Below are 23,684 nucleotides of genomic sequence, written 5' to 3'. Positions count from 1 at the left end.
GGCTGCAGTAAGTTCTCCCCAAAGCCTTCTCTTCTCCAGGCCGAGCAATCCCAACTCTCTCAGCCCTTCTTCACAGGAGAGGTGTTCCACCCCCCTGATCATTTTTGTGGCCCTCCTCTGGACCCACTCCAACAGGTCCCTGTCTTTCTTGTGCTGAGGGCTCCAGAGCTGGACGCAGTACTGCAGGTGGGGTCTCACCAGAGCAGAGCAGAGGGGCAGAATCACCTCCCTCGACCTGCTGGCCACGCTTCTTGTGATGCAGCCCTCTTCTTTCTTATTAGAAAGTTTTTCTTAATGTCTAACTTGAACCTGCATTGCTGCAATCTGTTGCCCCTGCTTGTTTTTCTACTGGACACAGAGAACAGATTTACTCTCTTTTGCTTTTTGTATGACTCATATGGTTAAGATTTTGAAACAATAGTTTGAGGATTTGGAGTAGAGAGCTGACATTTAGCAGGTAGGTTGGTATTTTTGTCACATCTCATGACTTTTCCAGACTAACTGCCCCAATTGTTCCAATAGTTTCTCATAGGTCATATTTTACAGATCTTCTCATTATCGTCCCTGTTCTATTTTGGATTCTCTATGGATTTCTTGCAGAGTGGTGCAAGCACAGTAATACAGCTGCAACTTTACCGCTACCGAGAAATGTAATGCTGAGTATTACAGATCTCACTCCTTTATATATCTCAGTATAAACTTTGCCTAAATGAGTTGTATTCTGTCTGTCCTGCTTTTTATTGTTACAGATAAAATATAATTTAAGAAAAATCTCTTTCCTATTTGCATTTAAACTATGTTGTTATCCCTCCTTTCTCTTTTTCCCCCCTTTTGGCTTTCTAGATACGCACTCCAATCCCTTCAAATCCACACAAAGCTAAGACTGCCTTTCTTGCACATATTTATATTGCACTCACTTCTACCCATTTTCAATCTATCTGGTGCCTTCTTTTTCTCCCAGCTCGATTTCAAACTTCTTGGATTGATCCTCAGTATTCTGTCACACTATCTTTTCCAGTATTGTAAGTCTCCAATACCTTTATTTCCCTCCACTGTTCTTGTCAACCTTTATCTTCCCATTTGTCAATTTTTCATGCAAATGCCTTCACAGTTTTTTTTCCCACACTATCTCAAATGCAAACCCGCCAAGTAAAACATCAAAAAATCATACTGTAAACTGCATTCAAGTGATTGTTGGGGATTCATGTTTAATATTTTGGGTACCAAAAACTTAATAACTGGAGGTTTTCATAATCTGGGTAGAGATACACACTTTATTTAAAATAAGACATGTACTTATGCACTGTATAATGATTATCTGCTAGCTAGTGTAGCGTTTACGAGTTATTAAGATTGACCCTAAGATCTTATTTCAGTTGCTTATAACCTTCCCATCTTTGAAACTTTTGATCTGACGTGTTACCGGCTGGGCATCTTCTACCCGCTGAGCAGTTACGGACTACTTCTGTCAGCATAATGCAGCTGTTTCTGCAAAAGAGATTGAGAATACCCTGCAGGTATTTTGGGGGCTTTTTCTTTGAAAAACAGGACAAAAAACCATCTTCTTTAAAATAAAAAACCCCAAACCTCATTTAGTCAAAGGCTATATTTGCTGCTTTTTTGATAGACTAATTTAAATAAAAGGGGGGAGGGAAGGGGCAAAGACTTCCTAAAGAAATTCTGTTTTGTACAAGCAGAATGAGGGAAGGTAAGATGTATACTGTAAAGAATCAACTACAGGAAAGGGAGAAAGAACCTCATTTGCTTTCTGGATGTACATAGTTAAACACAAAAGCCAAGTTGTCAGACTTGTATGAATTCCTACCTATCTTTAAGCAGGTCAATAAAATTGTTAACCCTTTCACTGAATACTCTCAGTACAGCTTCTCAAACCTATGTGTACTTACCGTGCTATGGAAGTCCTGGGACTAATTTTTCACTCTTTGCTCAGGTATGATACTGAAACGAGATTACTGTCACTTGTAAGCGCTGGCGTTTCTGTGGGCTCTCTGCCGTGTTTGAAAGGGGGTGGTATGGCCTGGTATGTCAGGCATGTGCTTTTCACCTTTGGACAACTCAGAGGAGTGAGGCTTCACCATTTTCAGAAGTGGCCTTCTAGAAGGCCTATGGAGCATAAAGAGAGATTGGGGGGAGAGAGAGAAGGTAAAGCCACTCCACAGATAAGCTAGCTACAGCAAGATGACAAAATGATTTATGCTGTGGTTTAAGGGGAAGAACACTGACAGTGTAAGAGCCTCAGTCAGTCTGGGTGAGGTAGAAAAAATTGGGGAAGTAGTTATGGTTGAAAGATGAGACGGAAAGTGGAAAGTCTCTTCCCAGTTCCTGTATTATTACTTCTGGATTAAATAATTTCTAAGCAGGTCATGAGTTTTTGAAAAATACATGTAAGAATGAGAGAATTAGTGATACTTAGTAACAGCTAAACTTCTGTAGTTTCACTGCCCTAGCACAGTGAAAAGTTAATGATACCTGAAGGCCAAATATAAATATGGACAGTGATTCAGTATGTAAGATTTTGTTATAATAAATGAAGGGCTCTGGCCATGCGATTAGGTTGACATGGGATCTGTGTCAGTGTCCTGAATGCATTAATAGTCTTTAACAACCCTGACCACCCTCAGCTGCGGTGTCCCCATACCTGCTGCCTATGGGCCAAAGAGCCCCACTCCAGTTCAGCCCTGGACCTTCAGTCTGTGCCTGAAATATGTTGTAGGAGTGGGTGGCTCCAGCTGCATTGCAGCTGAGCCTGGCCATGGACCCTCTTGATCTTGACCTCAACCCATGGATTTACTTCCTGCCCTGGCCTAGAACCTGCCTCATCACCATGGACTTGCTTGGTGATTGCTGGCCTGTGTCTGACCCACGTTACCATCACTAGACCTGACCCTGACTTGTGTTTCTGGCTTGCCTGTGGTGATGAGGCAAGTCTGAAATCTTGTTTGATGACCTGGACTCTCAGCTGGGCTTGGCTTGCTCACCTCGCTTGGGGGCTGTGGGATGGGGCCCTGGGTGGCAAGGTCCCTACCTGTCCTGGTTTTCACTGGGATAGAGTTAATTTTCTTCCTAGTAGTTGGTATAGTGCTGTGTTTTGGATTTAGTATAAGAATAAGGTTGATAACACAGTGATGTTTTAGTTGTTGCTAAGTAGTGCTTACACTAGTCAAGGACTTTTCAGCTTCCCATGCTCTGCTGGGTGCACAAGAAGCTGGGAGGGAGCAGAGCCAGGACAGCTGACCCCAACTGACCAAAGGGATATTCCATACCATATGACGTCATGCTCAGCATACAAAGCTGGGGAAAGAAGGAGGAAGGGGGGGACGTTCAGAGTGATGGTGTTTGTCTTCCCAAGTCACCATTATGCGTGATAGAGCCCTGCTTTCCTGGAGATGGCTGAACAGGGCCTGCCGATGGGAACTGGTGAATGAATTCCTTATTTTGCTTTGCTTGTGTGTGCGGCTTTTGCTTTCCTTATTAAACTGTCTTTATCTCAACTCATGAGTTTTCTCACTTTTACCCTTCCGATTCTCTCCCCCATCCCATCGGGGGGGAGTGAGCGAGCGGCTGGGTGGCGCTTAGTTGCCGGCTGGGGTTAAACCATGACACTACCCCACCAGCCATATCATGTCATTGGCTTCCTGTCCTTAGGGAACAGCTGACTCTTGCTGCACCCTGACAGACAGCTCAGGCCTTCCTAAGCCCTGAATCGAGCACAGTGGGTCCTGGCCCATGGCTGTGTGGGGTCTTCTCTGGTGATTCCCCCTGAGTCATCAGCCTGACCCTGGGCTTTGGTGTCCCCACCATGCTGGCCCCCTGCCCAGCCCCAGCTCCTGCGTGAACCCTCCTCCCAGGGCCCACCTGGCAGCCTCTGGGGCTGGCCACCAGGGTTCCTGCCACCCATAAGTCCCCTCTGCCATGGCCCTTTCCCAGGCCCTTGTCCCTGCCCTGGCTCAGTGGCCGTGAAGTAGCCCACTGACAACCCGCAGCAATTAAATCACTCTACAGCAAACCCCTTCTGAGCCCAGATCTCTGTGAGGCGTGAGGACACACCTTGTTTGGGAGGGGGGGTGCTGCCAGGGCCCTGAGGGCACTGACTGTCCCAACCAGCTCAGTACCTTGCTGCCCTGCCCTCTGCTCGGGGGCTCTGTTTGAGTTCCGGCCCGCGCCGCCAGTCCTTGCCCGCAGCTGGGCTGTAGGAGTGCTGGTCTCCAGCTCAGCCACAGCCGTGCCCATGGCTTCCTGGCTCAACCTTGGACCTGCCTCATCACTACGGACTTGTCTGGTGATCCCCAGACTGTGTCTGACCCTGGTTACCATCATCGTGCCTGATCCTGGTCCCCACTCACGGGCTGACTTCGTGGCTTGACCTTGGACCTGCCTTATCACCATGGACTTGCCTGGTGATCACTGGGCTGCGTCTGACCCAGGTTACCATCACTGGACCTGACCCCGAGTCGCGTTTCTGGTTTGGCCTCGGAGCTGCCTCATTGCCACGGACTTATCTGCTCTGGGTTGTGGGCTGACCCTGACTTCCATCCCCGGGCTGCCCTGCTTGCGGTCCTCAGGGGCTGGGGGCTGCGGCCCCAACCATCCTGCCAGCCTCGCCATGCTGGGCTCCGCGCCCGCAGGGAGCAGTTGGCCATTGCTGCTCTCCCACGCTGCGAGCACAGCCTTTACCAGCAGCAGCCCAGCAACAGAGTTGTCAGGATTACAACTAGACTTTGCAGCGTATCCTGATGTTTTCCTCCCTTTTGCCCAAGAGGCGTGAAACAGTGAGCGCTGCGAGTATTCACCAATGGAACCGCATTTGATCTTCAGCCAGGTCTTGAAATGTAACAGCCTCTCTGCAATAATGTTCTGCTTATGTATTAATTGTTCATCTTTGTGCGATTGTAAAGAGAGAGTGCTGAAAGTAGTTAAAACAGAGTCTTTCATGCTGTGGCAATAACTGTATGCTTTTGAATACCATTGGCATCAGACTTAATTCTTAGACATTATAATTATGTGAGGGCTCATTCTCTGTGAGTTTGCTCTCACTTGTCTTCCCTATTTAATTTACATTATAATATTTTGTACTTTTCTTCTAGGCTTGAATAGGAATATTGTATTAGGCAAGCAGGTGATGAGATTCTGCTCTGTTCTGGTTAGTGTAATTCCACCAATTCTGGTTGAGTTACTAGGATTTGCTGTAATTTAACCACAATCAGAATTTAATGTGTTTGTTTTTAAAAAAAAAAAGTATGTCTGGATGTTCATTCCATAGACCTTTTTTTCTGTCAGAATGGAAATTAATATGTTGTTCTAGTTTCTATTTCATGTTTGCATTTCAGGGCCTTAACATCCTAATAGCGACTTTATTTTCTTCATCCTGATGTTAGCAGGTAACTCAGGTAGGAAATTAAAAAGAGCTGTGCAGTGAACAAAAGGCATTTACAGGCCTGGTAAGCCAGGAACCTACCCTTTGAACATAAATGTCTGCATTATCTTCATCGATAAACAGAGAAGCACCTATTTCTTCATATTTCTATCAGTTAACTACCTGTGAAGAGTTTTGAAAACAAAGACCTTGTGGTAAGTAATAATTTGAGATTTTTTATTTTTGATTTATGTAATCTGTGCTCCTTTTAGGAGTTTAGTCCACCACACAGTTAAGTAATTCATGTTGAAATGTCAGGTGAATAGCATAGTTTAGTAAGCAGCTGCTGAAATGAAGTAGTCAGAGCTGGATCATATTAGATGTAAAAACTTTAAGTTAATCGAATGATAACATGAATTAATTCAGACCAAGGTAAGGATTAAAAGTAAGAGAATTAAATACTCCACGTTTGTAGGAAACATACACATAGAGCATATACGCTCATGTCCTAAGCACTAGCATGCACACACACACAGACAATTCTCCACAAAGAGAGTCTGTACTTAACAATGATATAATAATGTTTAAGCATTTTGAGTTAGACATAGTACAGGTGAATTTGCTGCCTCGCTATAATTCATGCTTTACTCGCAATTCTGTTTTTTATACCACCCCTCTTAGTTTCAACAGATTTTCTCCATTGTCAAAAAATTACCAACCATAAGCTTAATGTGTAATGTCTGAATCTGAGTTTTAACTTTTTGTCCTACTGCCTGAGACAGATCAAGCATGCCCTAGACATAAAAAGGAAGGCAAGAATAATCCTCAATATTGTAATTATTTTGTCCATTTAACTTAGGTTTGATACTATACTCCATTTGTACTTTCATATGTTAATATATACTACTGTTTATATTATCTTGGAGCTCTTGCAATGAGTTTACAATATTTTCTATTCATAACTTGTGTATTTAAATTACAGCTCGTAAGAAAACAACACGGAAAATACATCTTTGTCACCTTTCGTTGAAATCTGGGAGTTTCCTGAGCTTCCTCTTCTGTACTGCATTTTTTGCTGCCTGCCATCTTCGCTATTGTGCTTCTCCTGCACTTTTCTCTGCAGCTATCACACTTTCCTTGAGAGAGCCTTGGGTGGCTCTGAACTGCACAGCGCAATTCTCACTTTGTGTATTTAAAAGACAATTGAGCAAAGGTCATGCCAAGTTGTTCTTGTATGACTGTCCCAAGGGAGGTTAAAGATCAGCTCAAAGTAATCTGCTGTGATAAAGCCATTTAGCAGAGGAAGTCGCAAATCTTGCTGGGTTATTTTTCTTTTCCAAAGCAAAGCGCATCCCCTGCCCCCCCCCCGCCCCCTTTTTTTTCCCTGCAGCATTTAAATATGCTTGTTGTGCTGTGCTGCGGGAAACAGATGCATTCTTGTTATGGCCAGAGATGAGTGTCAGGATTGAACTAGCATTCATGAAAAAGCCTTTTGTTTGATCTGCTCTGTCCCACAGGGGAGCTATGGCAACAACTTTGGTAAATTAACTGTATCACGGTGTACCGGCTCAAATCATGGCATCACCTGAATGACAAACTGCCACTGTTTGTATGACAGCTCACAAAGGGTATTGTTTTATTTTAATCAAAAGCATTAAAATCCAGTCAACTCAAAATTCCAAAGCATGTGAAAGCTAGGTATATGTGAAATGCAGTATCACTTTATGTTTATTCAAACTGAACAATTACGTGACATTGTTATTTTAGAAATGTTTCTCTATCGTAGCTTAAAAAATTGAGTAACTTCTGAATTTGAACCCCACATCACGCTTGGTAATGTGATCTTGTTTTCTGCACGTTTTTAAAAAAAGGAAAAAAACCGAACAGTGGATACACACATGAAAGGCCGTCTGTAGGTCAGACAGGCATTCTTCCTACAGCTGTCAGTGTTTCCAAGGATGTGGGTTTGCTACAGCTATGCTGATCTAATAACTAGCTGCTGCTGAGAGGAGTGGTCTCATTCTCTCGCGTGCCTGGGAATGGGCATTCTGGCTGTCAGGGTGGCTGGAGGAGCAGACTGGTCTCTTCCGGCACAGGGAGCTGCTACAGTCGGTTAGGGTGGTTCTTCTGCTTCCATCTAAGACTAGGTCCAGCAGTGAGAGGTAGTGTTGTACTAGGAACTGGGTAGATGAGTTAGAAGGATCAACATCTGGTATTTTTTTTTATTTCTCTTACCAATGCAAAGGAGTCCTTGTGGTGAAGGAAAATAGCTTTCAGTTTCAGAACCATAAAAATTCTCTCTTCTAGTTGAAAATAGTCAGTATATCCAGGCCAGAGAGTACTAGCTAACGCTCCTGTAACAGCATATCAGCCGTAAGGACAGAGTCATATTCGCTCTCAAATGGCTCTGAAGTGTTGGTGCTACCTGCCTTTGTAAGAAGCTGGAGTCAGTGCCCACATATTTTCAGGAGCAGCAAATGCTCCTCCAGAAAATTCTGCAAATAAAGGTGGCGAGTTCTTTGGGTAGTGACTGGACAACGCTGATGTTTTTGGAAAAAAGATCAAGGTTAATCTGTGGTGAAACAGCACAAACCCCACCAGTTTCCCTGGGTTTCTTAATGACAACACAGGCAGACAGATCTAAGCCATTTCAGAGGACAGGACTTGTAAAGCTTCAGTTGTCTTAACTGAGGCTTTTAAAAACATTTCCAACTATACTTGAAACCCAAATATATCCTTTTCCTGACACAGCTCATGCTCCTCAGCTGAAGGCTGGTGTGTAATATTCTTGAAACATGTGAGTGCAGGTATCTCTGTAGGATCACGATGAGCAGAACATACCCCACCTTCCCTCTGGCCCCCTGCCAAAATCAGGGGCATGCAAGGCAAAAGCTAACAGTTAGCTCTTTTCTCTGAGCTCTCCAAGCACTTGGCCTGTTAAGAAATCCAGTCTGAATCTATTTTTTTCATATCTAGCAAGGAAGGAAAAAAAAAAAAAGGTAAAGAAGGAAGTAGAAGGGCAACCATTACATTATCTATTTTGTCACTGAACTGGCCAACCCCTACCTGTCTCTGAAGAGACTAGGGGGTAATTTACCGAAGGAGTTCCTGAAACTTGTGACAAGAGAGTAATGATACCTACTATAAATACGCAAAAAGAAAACCATGGCTGCTATGGATGTTATTCAGAATCTGTCATCATCACCCTCCTAGCTTCTGTGGTTATATATTGCTTAAAACCGTGTGGGAAACACCCGTTTCTCCCAGCAGGGACTGATCTACTGCCAACAGTGTTGTTGCAGGCTGTCCTTGACCCTCACACTGCAGCCTGGCTCCAGCTTTTAGCCGACTGACATCAACCTCCCCCTTATCCCAATTCAGGAGCGTGCACTTACATTATCTTGCCCCAGTTAAGGCATCATACCACTACGGTTTATGGGCCTCCGCGTCCTTGCAGCAGGTGGGAGCCCTGCTGGAGACCCCTCAGACGCAGCCCGCTGGATGGCGCTGATCTGCGGCTGCCCTCACACCCCTCCCGGGCCCTTCGAAGGAACTAACCAGCACATCTGCGCGCAACGTCTTGGAAAGGGCTCCCCCTGCGACTGCAAAGCCGCGGCTCTAGCGGCGGGCCCGGCCCGGCCCCGCGAACCGCCAGAGGCCGCCGGAGGCGCCAGCCCAGGCCTCGGCCGCAGCCCGGGCCGACAAGCGCCGCAGGCCTCGCCCAGGAAGTGGCTCCGCCTCCCCCGGTGCTTCCTTCCCGCACTCGGCTCCGGGGAGGGAGGTGGACGGAGGCGCCGTCCCGCAGCCCCGCGGCCGCCCGCGCTTCCCCTCCACCCCAGCGCCCGCCGCCGCTCGTCCCCCGCCCCGGGCGGCGGCGCTGGGCCCGCCCCCGCGCGAGGCGGCCGGAGCCGCCGCGGCTGCTGATTGGCTGCCGCCCCGGCGGCGGCTCGCGGGGCTCCCGTCTCGCGCCACTTTCGGGAGCCTTGGCGCGAGCGGAGCGCGCGGGCGCCATGGCCGAAAGCGGCGCTCAGAGCCGGGACGGTGAGGCCGGCGGGGCGCTCGCTCGGAGGGGACGGGGCGCGCGGGCGCCCGGGGCGGCAGCCTCCCTCTCTGCGGCGGGGCGGCGGCTGCCACCCTTTCGGTTTTAGGCGGGGGGCAACGGCGGTCGGGGCGGGGAGTGGGGGGGGACAGAGCGCGCGCGGGGCGGGTGCGAGAGCGCGCGTGCGCGGCGAGCGAGGAGCTGGGGAGGGGGGGCAGCGCTCCGAACGGGTCCCCCGCCCGCGGGGGTCCGGGGTCGAGCGTCCCGTCCCCCCGCCTCTCCCGCCGCGGGGCGGTAGCCGCGCTGCCCGAGCGGGGGGACGCTCTGCCGGCGGGCAGGGGTCAGTTACACCGGTAGGGGCGGCTTCTGCCCGGCGGCGGGCGCGGGCCGCGCAGCCCCCTCCTGCCCCGCACCGCTCCCCCCCGCGCCGGCGCTGGTTTCCCCACGGCGGTGAGGCCGGGTTATCCCGGGAGGAAGGGCTGTAGGCTTGGGCACTCGTAGCCTGTGGATGTCGTCCCTACACCCAAAAGCTAACCCAAACGTGTGGGTTTGGTCAGACTGCAGGGACGCGCTGGCATTTCACCGCTGAGGGCAGCGGCAGGCGCGGGTGGTCTCAGCTGGGGGTGAAAATACGTTTGTCTCGGGAGGAGCATGTTGTCTTGGGTGCTTGCTTACAGTAAATGCAAAGAATTGACAGAAAATCTTGTATAAATACACCCAAACTGCTACATCTTTGCAGTTCTTCCACATCTGGTATCGGTCAGTGTAAATGTCCCTTTTCAGTGCATCCCAGCCCTTAACAATACAAATCCTTCCTTACTTGCTTCAGCCACGCTGCCTGGGTGCAGCTCGATTAACGATTTGGCCTCCTGCTGTCACCAGGAAGGGCCTGGCCTTCCCCCCTGGCTGCCTGGCCTGGCTCACGCTAGCCCCGGGTCTCCTCTGCCTGCAGCCGGGGGGTTCAGCTTGTCACACAAAACCCGTAGTCGTGTTCCTGGGACAGTCGTCTACTTTCAGAACGTGGATTGGCACCATTCATTCTCTGTGGTCAGACAAATGTCCCCCCCCTCAAAATCAAGAGAGAGAAGAAGGTTAAGAGAGGTGGAGAGCACCTTGCTGGGGGGAGTGTTGCAAAGGGAAGAAGGTGTACAAGGAAATGGGGCGGCAGTCTTCTGCTGTCAACAGATTACTAGTTTGTCTCAGTCTAGCTGCACTCTTAAACATTGTGAAACCGCCTAAAAACCCATTACTGCTCTGTAGCAATATAGGCCTTTTCTACGTCTGCCTGTTCCTGAGTTGTCATGGAGACATGCAAAATAAAAGGAGCTGGAAATTCCCAAGGAAAGAGTGGGGGGATCCTTTTTAGATAAGGGTTGATGAGATTTGAGAGGTACTTGGGAAATCTAGGTGGTATCTTGCTGAATGTGAACTGGCTCAAAGTCTGTTTGACCTCTCTGTCTGTCTGAGACCATGCCCTCAGTATAATTCCAGAATTGGCTTATCAAGAGCCATCTGTGTGCTTTTAGCCAAGTAGGCCTCTATGGTCATTTTAAGCAAAACTGCAACCATCTATTAATACATCACTGAACACTAAGAACCAAAGATAACAGCAGCTCATTACTAAACTTATTTCTCTTGTTTTTAATTAACTGCAGCTATGCATGAGTCTGGAAGTTTTGCAGCATCACGTTCTAGACGTGAGAAGAAGTCTAGAAGAGGCCAGCAAGAAGCACTGGAACGTCTGAAAAAAGCCAAAGCTGGCGAAAAAATAAAATATGAGGTGAAAATTCCTCATCTTTTCTTTTTAATAAAAAGCGAATGTGAGCTGAGATGCTTAACTACCCTTTATACGTATCTAAAAGTTATGGGAAGCAAAATCTGTCTTTCAGATCAGCTTTTGTTTTTTAACAGTGTATGTTTTTCAGAAAGTAACTGTAATTGTTTTGCTGCTTTCTGATATCATTTATTTGTTTCTTTCTGTTTTCAAAACTAAACCAATTTTATTAACTGCAAGTCAAACATGCTTGATATTGCTTGATAACTATCCCACAGGGAAGGACCAACTTTTAAAATTTAATCACGTAATTAATGTTACGATAGGAAGTACTTTTTTTTTTAAATTTCAAATGAATTTCAAAGCTTCAAAGCTTTACATGACCAAAATCCATTAATATTGATATGCTGTGTTTCCACAGAGAAACCAAAATTTAAGTATTTAACTGGTAGAGCTGAAATCTGGCAGTGTAAGAGTGATACTGTCCAATTAGTTGTAATGCCAACAGGAAGTGACTTCCACATTGAGGTGGATAAATCTAAAGAAGTCTGAATTGCGTAGATCGTTAACATGCAAATTTACTTTGAGGCACAAAAAAGCATCTTCAGCATTATGCTTGGACACATCAAATCACCTTCCTTTTCATTGAGCTTGTCTTGGTGTTTGAGACTAGAGCTAAAGGTCAGAAGTCTCCATTGCGAGGATTTTTTTGTTTGGGTGTTTTTTTTTCGTAATGTGAAATGAGCAATAAAGCAAGAAAGTTTCAAATGAAATCTCTGCCAGTGCTTCAGTAGATTTTGAGTTTCAGTATACTGTGATAATTTTAAAAATTGATAACTTGCCTTTTGTCACTGCCAAAAAAGAAACTTACACTGAATGAATAACTGTGCTTACAGGTTGTGAACTATGTAACAGTGTAGGAAACTATGCATTTCTGGGGAACTTTTATGTTCTTACTGATGACCTGTACTAAGAAGTAATGGTATGGGAATTGTTAACCCTCAGTATACCTTAACTGTAGGTTGAGGAGTTCACGGGTGTTTATGATGAAATAGATGAGGAAGAATACTCCAAGATGGTTAGAGAACGTCAGGATGATGACTGGATTGTTGATGATGGTAAGTTAAGATTCATTTGGAGAGTTATTTTGATTATAGTGCTATAACTCAATTAGGCTTCATAATGTTCACAATTTGAGGTAAGTTTATAGTTAGCACGTTCTTACAAATTGTTTTAGGAGACAAGAAAAAGATAAGCTTTTATATGGAAATGAATCTTTTGTATTGTTCTCGTAGTAGTGTACTAGGATGGTAATGAAAATATTTTTCCATTAAGAACTGTTTTTGAAATTTTATTTCCAGTTATCAGTGGTGTAACTTTAAAGAGAAGTACTGTAATTGATAATTTCTAATTAAACACGTAATGATATATTTAGTCTAATAAAAGATACAGTTGAGAGTGCTGTAGTTTTTAACACTTTTGCATTTATAACTTTTGCTCTGTATTAAAGGGGAAAAAGTGTTTAAATATGTAAAACTTGATTTAGAAATATCAGAAGACAGAATTTAAAATGTAAATTTTTAACAATTTGTTTTTCTACAGATGGGATAGGTTATGTAGAAGATGGAAGGGAAATCTTTGATGAAGATCTGGATGATGATGCTCTTGGTTCCAATAAGAAAGGTAGGTTGAACATGACCGCTGTAGAATGTCTTCCAGTGGCTTTTAAAAGGTACCTAAAACAGGCAGCTTCTTGGCATCAATACGTGGTGAATGTGGCCAGATGACATGTTACTTGAAGCTCTGTAGTTCTGTGCCTGTGACTGTGGATTTTGTTTAGCCCCCGTGATACAGAAGATAGAGGTCCACAAATTGAGGTCAAATCACTTCAGCACTACTGGGGCAATTTTGCTTACAATCTTCTTGGGATATATATTCACTTCTAGAACAAATGCATCTAGGAATGATCTTGGTTTGCAAAGCCAGTGTCTAAAAGATGCGTGGTCTCTTTTGCCACTAAAATACTTGCATGCTTTTAAGGATCTGGGATCAAATGATTTTGCCAACTTCTATGAGTCTGATGTTGAGAATCCAAGCCTAGTGCCAAACTCCTGGACACTCATGTTTTTTCTGGAGATGCTTCCATGTAAATTATCTCAGTCCTTTTTCTGGAGTATGAACTTGAGTATGCAAAGATCATCTCTGACCTGACTAGAAAAGATAGGGTGCTGGTAGGGTTTTGCTTTTTTTTTTTGTGTGTGTGTGTGTGTGCATAACAGCCATTACAAAGCTGGCAGCAAATGAAAGATGATTAGGCTTCATTTCAGCCAGCAGTGTAAAGGTGGAAGAAATAGACTACCTCAGCTATCTATTCCTGCTAATAACTGGACCTTTAAACACTGAGCTTTTCTGATGTAGAATTCACAATTTTATATTTTTCTGTAGGAAAAGGTGGCAAAACATCTGCAGTTGATAAAAAGAACGTGAAAAAATCTGTGGTGTCAAAGCCAAACACAATTAAGTCTATGTTTATAGCCAGTGCTGGGAAGAAAAACACAGATGTAAGTTTTTACATTTTTTAATTTAAAGATTTCTAACTTGTTTGCGATGTTTTAGTGGGAGTGGAATAAAGCAAGGGCTCATTTCAGTTTCTTGTGTCTAGCAAGACATAAACTCCTATTACAATCTCTTGTGTATGGAGCATTCCTGAAAACGTTGTGTGTGTTTTGCAGAAACCCTTTAGTCATTTGCTGCTGGTCTCCTGATTGGGTTTGCACATACAACTAAGAACTGTTTGGCTAATCTGTTATCTTACAGAAAACTGTGGACCTGTCAAAGGATGATTTACTAGGGGATATTCTTCAAGATCTTAATGCTGAAGTAAGTGTATTAATAAAATTTGCTTGAAACACCTTAATCCATTCATTTTTCTTGCCGTGGAACATATCAAGAAAATAAAGTTCTTCCTAAAACTAGACCATCTAAGATTGATTTCTTCCATAGCACATCTGCTTGGTATATTCCACGTATGTATGCAGTCTACCTGTCATCTCCACCATGCAGAAGTTGCATGACTGTATTGGTTTGATAAGCGAAAACTACTGTGTCCTGATTAGAGATGGTTTATATTAATGTGATGTAGAGCCTGTGCTAATGCCGCCTGCTAGGTTTTAGTCAGCTTGGAGTGAAACAGGACTTACCTGCATCTGAATCGTGTGTACCATATATGCGTATCACCATGCTCCAGCCAGTATAATGTAGGATATTTCCATCTGGCGTGTTTGGGTTCACGAGAGGAGCTGAGGGAGGACTGTTTCAGCAGATGACATAGCCTGAACTTCCATTTGCTGCCTCCTGCTTTCCGCGGTTTGCTACAGAGAACCAGATTAACACTTGCTCTGAGATACGAGTGCAGGATGGCTGCTGTAGCAGGGTTGGATTGTCTCAAATGAGGCTGTGACTTTTCAATGAGTTAATGCCCCTTAGCAGGATTTCTTAAAATGGAAAGGATTGCTGACATGTAAACCATGAAACTGCTGTAGTGGTGAGATACTGAATTGAAATATGTTGTATCATAATAAGCATAAAGTGTTTTTACAGAGCAATAAGAGGGGTATAGACGTTCCAGTTTAAAGTTGTTCTCTTGGTTTTGTGCACTTACTATTGTTGCTCCTCTCTATGACATCTGATTGAGGGTTATAATATCTTAGGCCGTCAAAAATCCTCAAATTATTAAGCAAATGCATTTTAATGCTGTCAAATTTTGTGGCGCATTGATTAGGGGAAATAATGCTACTAGTTACACTATGGCCTCTATTTACTTAAGTAGTAGTTAGCTGTTTTTTTGGCTTTGTTGTTTGTTCTCTAAAATTTCTTTTGTTATTAGCTGTTGATAAGGATGAGTATAAAATATCTGTACATGTAGATAAATTACAGCGGGTTTTCCTCTAGTGTGACAGTGCTGAAAGAGCACTTCTGCCTTCCTTAAGGCATGTGTGCTCAGTACTACTGTTTCAGCAGACATGAAGAACATCCCACCAGTTATTCTGATACTTGTGCATTAAAGGCACAGTTAGCTATTGAAATGACCACTGTTTGAAAACTGTTTCACTTATTGATGACAGTTTTTTCTCTCAAACTGTTTACCAAAAAAATCTAGTGTCTGTCTTCATGGGCTGATTGCTCAGGTAACTTTTTCTTTTTACGTGGCTGAGTTGTATATCAGGAGGTGTGTTTTCCTGGCAAATGAGAAATACTGGTGGTCTTCTTTCTCTTTGACAGAAAACGTTACTAACTAAGGCAAAATAAAACACTAAACAACACCTCTTCATTTTGTCACTTTCTCTTTTCTTTCAATATTCAGACTGTTCAGATAAGTCCACCACCAATTATAACACTGAAAAGGAAAAGATCTGCTGGAGTACCACTGAATCCTTTCTCTGTGCAGTCCCAAACTCCTAAGGTAAAGGAAAAAGTCAAAAAAGTTCTCATTAATAAGTGTTAATCTGTATTTTGGTTGATATGAATACTGTTGTCTTTTATTTCTGCTTCTAGAAATTACCTTTCTCATTAGCTTTCTTAGCAATGTTACTGTGTAACTTCATGCATTTTTCGTCTTCCCCTTCCATGTTAATACAGCTCTTTCTGTATCTTTGGTATGGTAGTAGTATATAGCTGTTACATTTGACAGGTGAAACTGTTTTTATAATGTTAGGTGCATCACATGAAGGTGAGCTGCTGCTTTGTCTCTTCTTTCCTAAGAGTAGAAAAGACCCTTGTGGCAAGGAAAGGATGATGGGAAGTGAAATAAGCAGAAGAAAGAGTATTTGTAGCTGTGGAAAAGGATAAGAACCTCATCTTCTGCAGAAATTGAAAGCAAATGGAAAATTGAAGCTATGGATAGAAGTTTACCCTAGTGGAAGATTTTGGAGTGAAAGGAGGGACAGGCTGCTAAGGATGGAAGGCTAGAATTTTGTTAAGAGTTCTGGTAAATGAGAAGGACTTTATAGCTGTAAGTACAATGAGATATTTGGTAAGAGTCTGTAGAGGGCAAATAGAGTAGAGTAGATAAGTCTGATTTGTGAAACCTTGTGTAATAGTGACATCAACTCTTATGTTGACAATAATCACCAGTGGCACTCATTTCAACAGTTGTGTTGGAGCCTAGAAGTAATTGAAAAAGAAAAAAGCGGGAGATAAGTAAGAGAGGATCTTTGTCCTTATGTGCAAAGACCACTGTGCAAAACAGTGGTCACTTTTAGTAGAAAACATTGAGAAGGAAGTTAATTCCCAGACAGGCTGTTCAGATGATAGCTTCTGTGGTCCTAGGAGGAGGAATTGGAGATTTTGGACAATGAAACAGATGAAGAGGATGAAGAGTGCAGCCTTAGAAAATAAATGGGCATAAAAAGCAAGATGGCAGCGATGCTTTCTACTTCAGGAGATGAGCAGGAATATAAGTATGAATAAATTCATTTAGCTGATCTAGCAAAAAATTGTTGGTGAAGGTGGATTAAGTAATGTTTGCTTTCTGTTTAAGGCGAGTGAAGGGCCGAGTTTGGTGTTGACCACAATAGAAGTAGCTGTACTGAGATTAAAACCCTAGAAATGATTGTGTGCAACTCTATATTCTATGTCTGTAAATAACAGCTTTCCCTGAAGATAAAAGTTTTGGACCTCGCCGCAGGTTAAGGACCAGTAGATGCAGAGACCTGTTGTTGGTCATGGTGGAGGCCACTTCATACACAACTTCCATAAGAAGAGGTTCTGTAACTGCTGCTGTAGTGGTATCCCGTCTGAAAAACAAACTCTGTGCATTTTGCCTCGGAGTTCAGGCTTGCAGAGCATGCTGAAATGCAGTTTCTTTGTTTTCCTCACTCTCCCTGTCATATCTGTAGCACGAAGAAATCCAATGGAGAAGCACTCTGTTCTCTAGACCCATGGTGTCCTGTAGACATCTTGAACTCATTACTGATATGAACAGGTGTAAACTGCTATATTGGCCTTCCCCAGTTGTTCCAGGCTCTGTCCTTGCCTGACATATATACTCAGTTGACACAGAGGTTTTAATTTAGGAATGCAGTAGTGCTACATGGGAAAAATAGTGAAAGTAACCACAAACTTAATTAAATGTCAACCATGGCCTGGGCCTGTTGTGCTTTTTAAAATTATAGTAGAAACACATCACAGCAGAAATGATACTACAGAATTTAAAGTTTACTTTTGAGGAGTTTTAGCTATCATGCTGCAAAATATGTGGAGCTTTTCTGTAGCCCTGGTTACTATTTCTGCAAATAGCGAGTGCTAGATTTTTTTTTTTTTCCTTTTTTGCTCTTAAGAGAATTTTTTTTAACTCATGGCTAAAATGTCTTTCAGGTAATAACCCCTATATCAAAGAAAGCTCCTCCTCATCTCAGAAAGGAAGCTCTTCCTCCAGCTTTATTTCGTCCTAAACATCCCAATTACACAGCAAAATCTGTCATAGCCTCTGAAAATGAGGATACCAAGTATGTGCAAAAAGCTATGGAAAATGGGGGAAGAGTGAAGACAATAGAAGAGAAAGCTATTGAAGGTATCAAAAAGAAATCAAAACCCAGTTCTGGAAACTTGAAATATGGCATATTAGTGTTAAAACACTTCTTAGTTTATACTAGTTAGATGCTTAGCTTAAATGTGATATTTTGTTTGTATATTAATACTGTATATTACGTTCATGCATATAGTATGCTATCTATGCATACTGCTGTAAGATACAGCGTGTCATTTTAATGACTCAAGCCTTTAGTTCTATGTGCCACACTTCCAGATGATGATCAGGGAATGATGGATTTTGATGAGGAGGACTTTGATCAACCTATGGAAGCAGAGCATGTGGAAACTATACCTGAGACAGCTGAAAGCTTGAAGAGAGACAAGGATATTGAAAAGAAAGAGGCAGAGCAGCTGGAATTAGAGAAGAAAGAGACATCTGTCTTGTAAGAATCTCTTTTTCTTTTTTTTTCTTCCACCAATAAGCCTTAGATTTATCTTCATATTTGTCTTTGCCAATGGGATAATTATGATACAGACAGAATGATAATGCTATGTGATGGTTTTTTTGGTAGTGACATTAAAAATGGTAATGTTGAACATGCTGATAGCTACTTAATTGAAAAATACTTGATGTTTTTGCGATTTAGCACATGACAACACGTATTTCAGTACATTGAGGTGACTCAATGTGGGTGTTGAACAATGAATTTTGATGCCAATAAGCCAAAATGAGGAATTGCTAATGAGGCTTATTCTAAGCAACTATGAAGGTATTTCATAACATTAGTTGTAGTTAAAAGTATTGTCGCTAAAAGTAATTTTATGTCGTGAACAACTGTGTCTTTGAAAATAGGAAAAAAGGGGGATTTTCCCCTTTTTTTTTATTGTTTGGAAGAATCTTGAATCATGTTTCCATAAATTTAAACTGTAAAATATTTGAATGATCAAAAAGACTTAAACATTTAATGACTGAAAAGGTAGTTTTGTTGAAATAATCTGTTGTTCCCACTGAGCAACTTGTACAGATGGATGGATATATTTGTTATGTAAAGGCTTGAATGACCGAGGCTGAAATACCAGGTGAATGACTTTTAAAGCCTGTGTGTTGTGTACTGAGAACCATACTTGTATGTGGATTTCTCTCTGTCACTCCATCCTTCTTTTCAGAAGAAATCTGAGGAAACCCAGTGGTTGGGAATGTTGCTTGGTAGTGGAAAGAGCAACAAAAAGCCTGAGAATATAGGGCTGAAAAAAGTGAGAGAGTGGTGGTTATGGCAAAGGCACAATTTTACTTCTTGTTTCTTTCTTCTGCAAAATCTGCAGAAGTTGTTCTCTTCCAGATATCTCATGCTGGGACAGAATTGAGGAGGACGAAGCTGATCTAGTAGTGGCAGAAGTTCAGCTGGACCCCAATCTCCTTCCACTTGTGAATGGGGAAAATGAAGATCAAGTCTTAAGATTTTATTGGCTGGATGCTTACGAAGATCAGTACAGTCAGCCAGGTAACTATTCAGTTAAAGGCAGAAAATGCCCTTCTGATTCTTTTTATGTAACTGGGATTTTCAGATTTGCCTAAATTATGTCTAGATACCCCGTCCCTCTACGCTCTATAACTTGTACGTTGATCTCATGTTTTCTGCACTTCTGTCCTTGGTGCAGGGCACTACGACTGGGCAAAGGAAGAATGTTGTCTCTTGGTCTAGTATAGTAGTATGGAGGTATAAAGGGAGCTATTAGCACTTCTCAATGTTAGTGACCCACTGGCCTTCTTAAAACCCTGTGCGCTCCAGGAATAAGCTCATACTGTTAATTTCTTACTCAGCGATGCAACAACTGAGCATGCTTTCTTCTTGTTTCTGGAAATGTAACTTAAAATTCTAGTGGAAAGCCAGTACAATAGCAGTTGCATGATTTTGTACGAAGGAAAGGTGTGCCTATCAAGGGGGGAAGGTGGCCTGAAAAATATATGCTCTGTCTAGACCCCTTTATTCAAACTGTCTAAATCTTAAAGATTGTCTCTGGATTAACATCCCTAAAATACTTTGTGCAGTGGAAGTATGAATCCTGGCTCTCATCCTCTTCAAAACTGTGGCATTCTGATCTCAGCCCTGACAAAAGAAGTCGTGCCCATATCTGTTCTAAGCGTTTCCCATCCATCCTCTCATTTCATCAGCAGCTTTAGGATCTTGGGTTTCTAATTTGTGCTTCATGTAGGTTTACCAGAAGGTTCTTCCATATGTTGTTGAAGGTCTTTTGGGTTGATGCTGTAAGCATTGAGTCAGATATGTTTCTCTGTTACACCTTTTGTTGTGAGTTGGGATGCCAAACCTAAATATAAGACTGTGCTGGGCTGAACAGCTTGGTGATGGGAGTGGTAATAATCATAGATATCTTGATGAAATCAATGGCTCTAATATAAAATTGCTACTTTTAAAGACCCCACTATTGTTCTTGTTCTTTTTTTTTGTCTTTTAAGTCAGTGGTTGCTGAATGGAACATAATTATGAAAGGATTTCTGTTCCTTGCATGCAAGGAGTGTTCTTTTCTCATTATGACTTTTTCAAGATTGAATAATAAAGACTGCACCTGTTTTCAATTAGTAGTGTAGAGGGAAAATTTTGATACTGCTTTTTGTTTAACATGTTCGTGATCTTTGTTTATGCCTCGTTTGCTGTGATGTCAAATGCATTGCCTGAAGAGTAAATACTATAGCATAATCATAAGACTCTTTCAAACTTAATGATTTTTTGAAGGCTTACTTTTCCTAACTCCCTTTCCTATCTTAGGCAGAGAACTTGCGAATTGTAATCCTATTAACATTTTAAAGAAACAACGAATAAAAATTACCCTTTCTTTCCCCTCTGCAAGACATTTTCCCTGTCTCTTGACTTTGCTTGCCTTTTGGTTCATTGGTGACATGATCTTTCTTTTTGCAGACTTTGTGTTTTATAAGCTTTACTCCTATTTTTTCTTTCTTTCTTCTTTCTGTAATTAGACTTACAGGGGATAGGTCCTGATATCTCTTCTCTCATTTCGTGGTTTTACATATGAAATGTCTCTGAAAACTCTTTGAAGTTAGCCCTGCTTTCATTGTGGGTGGGTGAGTGGGTGGGTGTTGGACTAGGTGACCTCCAAAGGTTCCTTCCATCCGAAATCACTCTGATTCTGTGAAATCTGGGGATTAAGACCACTTATTTATCCGTGCTAGAGTTGATTGAAGTTTGTCTTTGCAATCCAGGCAGCCTTTTACCCTGTCTTTTGACTGGCTCATGTATGCTTCTTTATACCTCACCTGCTTATATGTAAGCCTCTGACAGGTTAACTTCTCCATGCTCTGAATATTGCCAGCTGTTCGAGCAACCAACTCCCATTTTGTGGTCTCTCCCATAGTTTCATCTTCCTGTATGATACAAACCTATTTGAGGTTTTTATACCTTTCAAAAAGAAAAAAAAAAAGATTGCTGGGGAGAACAACTTCATCTTCCCTATCACTTAGGTCTGTAATTTGAGCTCTTTATAGATCCTTCTATTCAAACTGTCTAAATCTTGACGATTGCCTCTGTATTAAAATCTCTAAGATACTTTGTGCAGCTGAAGCTTGTATCCTTGCTCTCATCATCTTCAAAACCGCAACATTCTCTGTCCTTGACAAAAGTAGTTTTGTTCACATCTATTCCAGGCACTCAAGAAATGATTTTTCTTAGCCTGTCACTCTAACTCTGTCATCCGTCTTAGTGCATCTTCACTGATTTATCTTTGATCTAATGGACTAAGAAAGGTGCCTTTACATCTGATAGATCGCGTGGCAAAGATAAATTATAACTCTTAACCAAGGACTTGTTTGTGCATTGTCAGACGAAGGAGAAACGCAGGTTCCAAAATCTTCCTTACGTAAAACACTCTTTCACTGAGGCAGTCTCAGCTCTGATATTTCTAATTTCAGTAGTAGTAGTGTACTGTAGGAATAGTGTCTTTCATGTAATCAAATTCCAAATTATTCGGAGTTTGGAGGGAGCTCAGGTGAAGCCAGGTTTTTGAGTTGTACTCGGAAGTTTATTTTACTTGTAATTCACAAACTGTATGTGAAAGTCAGCTAACCTTATTCTATGTTATTTCAAAGTTTAACATCACTTGATTAGCAGTTTGCAGCATTTCGTGCTAATGTCATGTTCTCTGTGGCTCAGAGATGTGCTTGTACAATAATGACGTCCACAGTGAAGTCAGTTGCACAAGTCCTGCTCTATATAGGCTTTCTGAATGTCTACATTGGTTACAACTGCTGTCTTAGCATCCAGAATTTCTTGCGATGTCATACATCTTTCGGTGTCCTCATTTGTTAAGAATAGTCAGTTGAAAACTTTTTAGAGTTGATCAGCTTCTAGTTGTTGTCTTCAGAATGTATTTCTACAGGTTTTATTAGTAGTCGAGTCTTGATCTCATGGTACTAAAGTGTAGGAAAAATGAGTTAATTGTACTGGCCTCGCTGAAGAATGAAAAATTGTAGATCACACATGTTTCAGGAGTGATTGACAACACAGGCATTCTGATTATCTTCAGCTTTCACTGTCTTCTCTCTCCTTCCTCCCTCTCCCCGTGAATTATCAAACTAATGTAGGAAGAAATGGAATATCAGATCGGAATTCTGAGACTGGCTGTGTGATGCCATTTTGAATTTCACATAGCGAGGTGTTACTATAGTGATGGAGGTAGGGGCATGAAGAACTATACAGGTATCTATTTGTAAAGCTGGTGTTTAAAACAGTTTAGAATGTGCTGATACATCAGAAAGATTTGTTGTTCGAGGACTTAAACCAGAAATGGTTGTGTTTCTATGCAGGAATACGTAATAAGCTGCTTTAAGCAACATTAAGAATGATTAATTTAAGAATTGCATATTGAATTCTTTGCTCTGCTCTTCTTCCTTAGGTGTGGTATTTTTGTTTGGCAAAGTTTGGATTGAATCTGCAAACACCTATGTCAGCTGTTGTGTGACAGTGAAAAATATTGAGAGAACCGTTTATCTACTGCCACGTGAAACAGTAAGTGTATCTTTTAAGCATGTCAAACATAAGTACTTTTCATTCTGCTGATGGCAGGTTGTGAGTTCTAGTAGTGTGTTTATGGGAACTGTTGAGGCCGGTGTTGTCTGATGTAGGTGGTAAAGTTAAGTACAATGTATACACGGTATATTGCATGTGAGATGCAGAGTAGAGCGTTGCTGCTTCCCCCTGACCCTAAGTAACAGCTGCAGACAGATTGTTACCTTTAGACTTGCTGCTTAGGAAATAAAGTTGTCTTGAAGTATTATTAGAAAACTTAGTGCTTTGTAAACACTCTGTTTCAAATAATATTTTTAAAATTTGGGTTTTCTTGGTTGATTGCATTGTAGTTTTCCCTTAAAGAAGAGATACATGATTCATAATAGCAAAGCAAAATTCAACTTATTGGTCATGTCTGCTGGCATTTTTTGTTAATTTGTAAAACCTGACTTTTGTTTTTGAGGAAATCGACTTATCCACTGGCAAAGAGACGGAGACTCCAGTAACTATAATGAGTGTTTTCAAGGAATTTAATGACTGCATTTCACCAAAGTATAAGATCATGAAGTTCAAATCCAAGGTTTGTCTACAAGCATCCTGTTTGGTCATTTTCTGTTATTCTGGTTCATAAGGTGGGAAGTCTGTTGAAATACTGTCCAGTGGGGGAGGTTATGCTGAAACGCAAATATATAACTCCTGACATGTGTAAGTGTATCTGCTTGCAAAAGCCATCCCAGTGTTTTCCCAAATACCCATACTCCTTTAAGAACAGTGAATCTGCAATGTGATTGTTCTGCCAGAAGTTTAAACATGCTGCTTTTGAAAATACTCATTCATTAGCTTCTCTGAAACTGGGTTGTATGTCAGACTGTCTTTCTTACTTGCTGAGCTATTTCTGAGAATACAGAACAGGTAGAAGTTGTCATA

At 42.3% G+C, this 23,684-nt stretch overlaps 1 protein-coding gene across 1 annotated transcript in view; it reads left to right on the top strand.

The window, feature by feature from the left end:
* Positions 1-9,323: 9,323 nt before the first annotated feature.
* Positions 9,324-23,684, top strand: part of POLA1 (DNA polymerase alpha 1, catalytic subunit) — a 208,113-nt gene continuing 193,752 nt past the window's right edge. The window contains exons 1-12 of the mRNA XM_075174683.1: positions 9,324-9,415; positions 11,069-11,193; positions 12,209-12,305; positions 12,790-12,870; positions 13,633-13,748; positions 14,005-14,067; positions 15,551-15,649; positions 17,563-17,758; positions 17,993-18,161; positions 19,042-19,220; positions 22,645-22,757; positions 23,221-23,337. Of these exons, the coding sequence (XP_075030784.1) occupies positions 9,385-9,415; positions 11,069-11,193; positions 12,209-12,305; positions 12,790-12,870; positions 13,633-13,748; positions 14,005-14,067; positions 15,551-15,649; positions 17,563-17,758; positions 17,993-18,161; positions 19,042-19,220; positions 22,645-22,757; positions 23,221-23,337 (1,386 nt within the window). The 5' untranslated portion in view covers positions 9,324-9,384. The remainder of the gene's footprint in view (positions 9,416-11,068; positions 11,194-12,208; positions 12,306-12,789; positions 12,871-13,632; positions 13,749-14,004; positions 14,068-15,550; positions 15,650-17,562; positions 17,759-17,992; positions 18,162-19,041; positions 19,221-22,644; positions 22,758-23,220; positions 23,338-23,684) is intronic.

Source organism: Calonectris borealis, chromosome 1, assembly GCF_964195595.1.
Source record: "Calonectris borealis chromosome 1, bCalBor7.hap1.2, whole genome shotgun sequence".
Taxonomy (NCBI): domain Eukaryota; kingdom Metazoa; phylum Chordata; class Aves; order Procellariiformes; family Procellariidae; genus Calonectris; species Calonectris borealis.
This window is presented reverse-complemented; position numbering and strand designations above follow the sequence as displayed.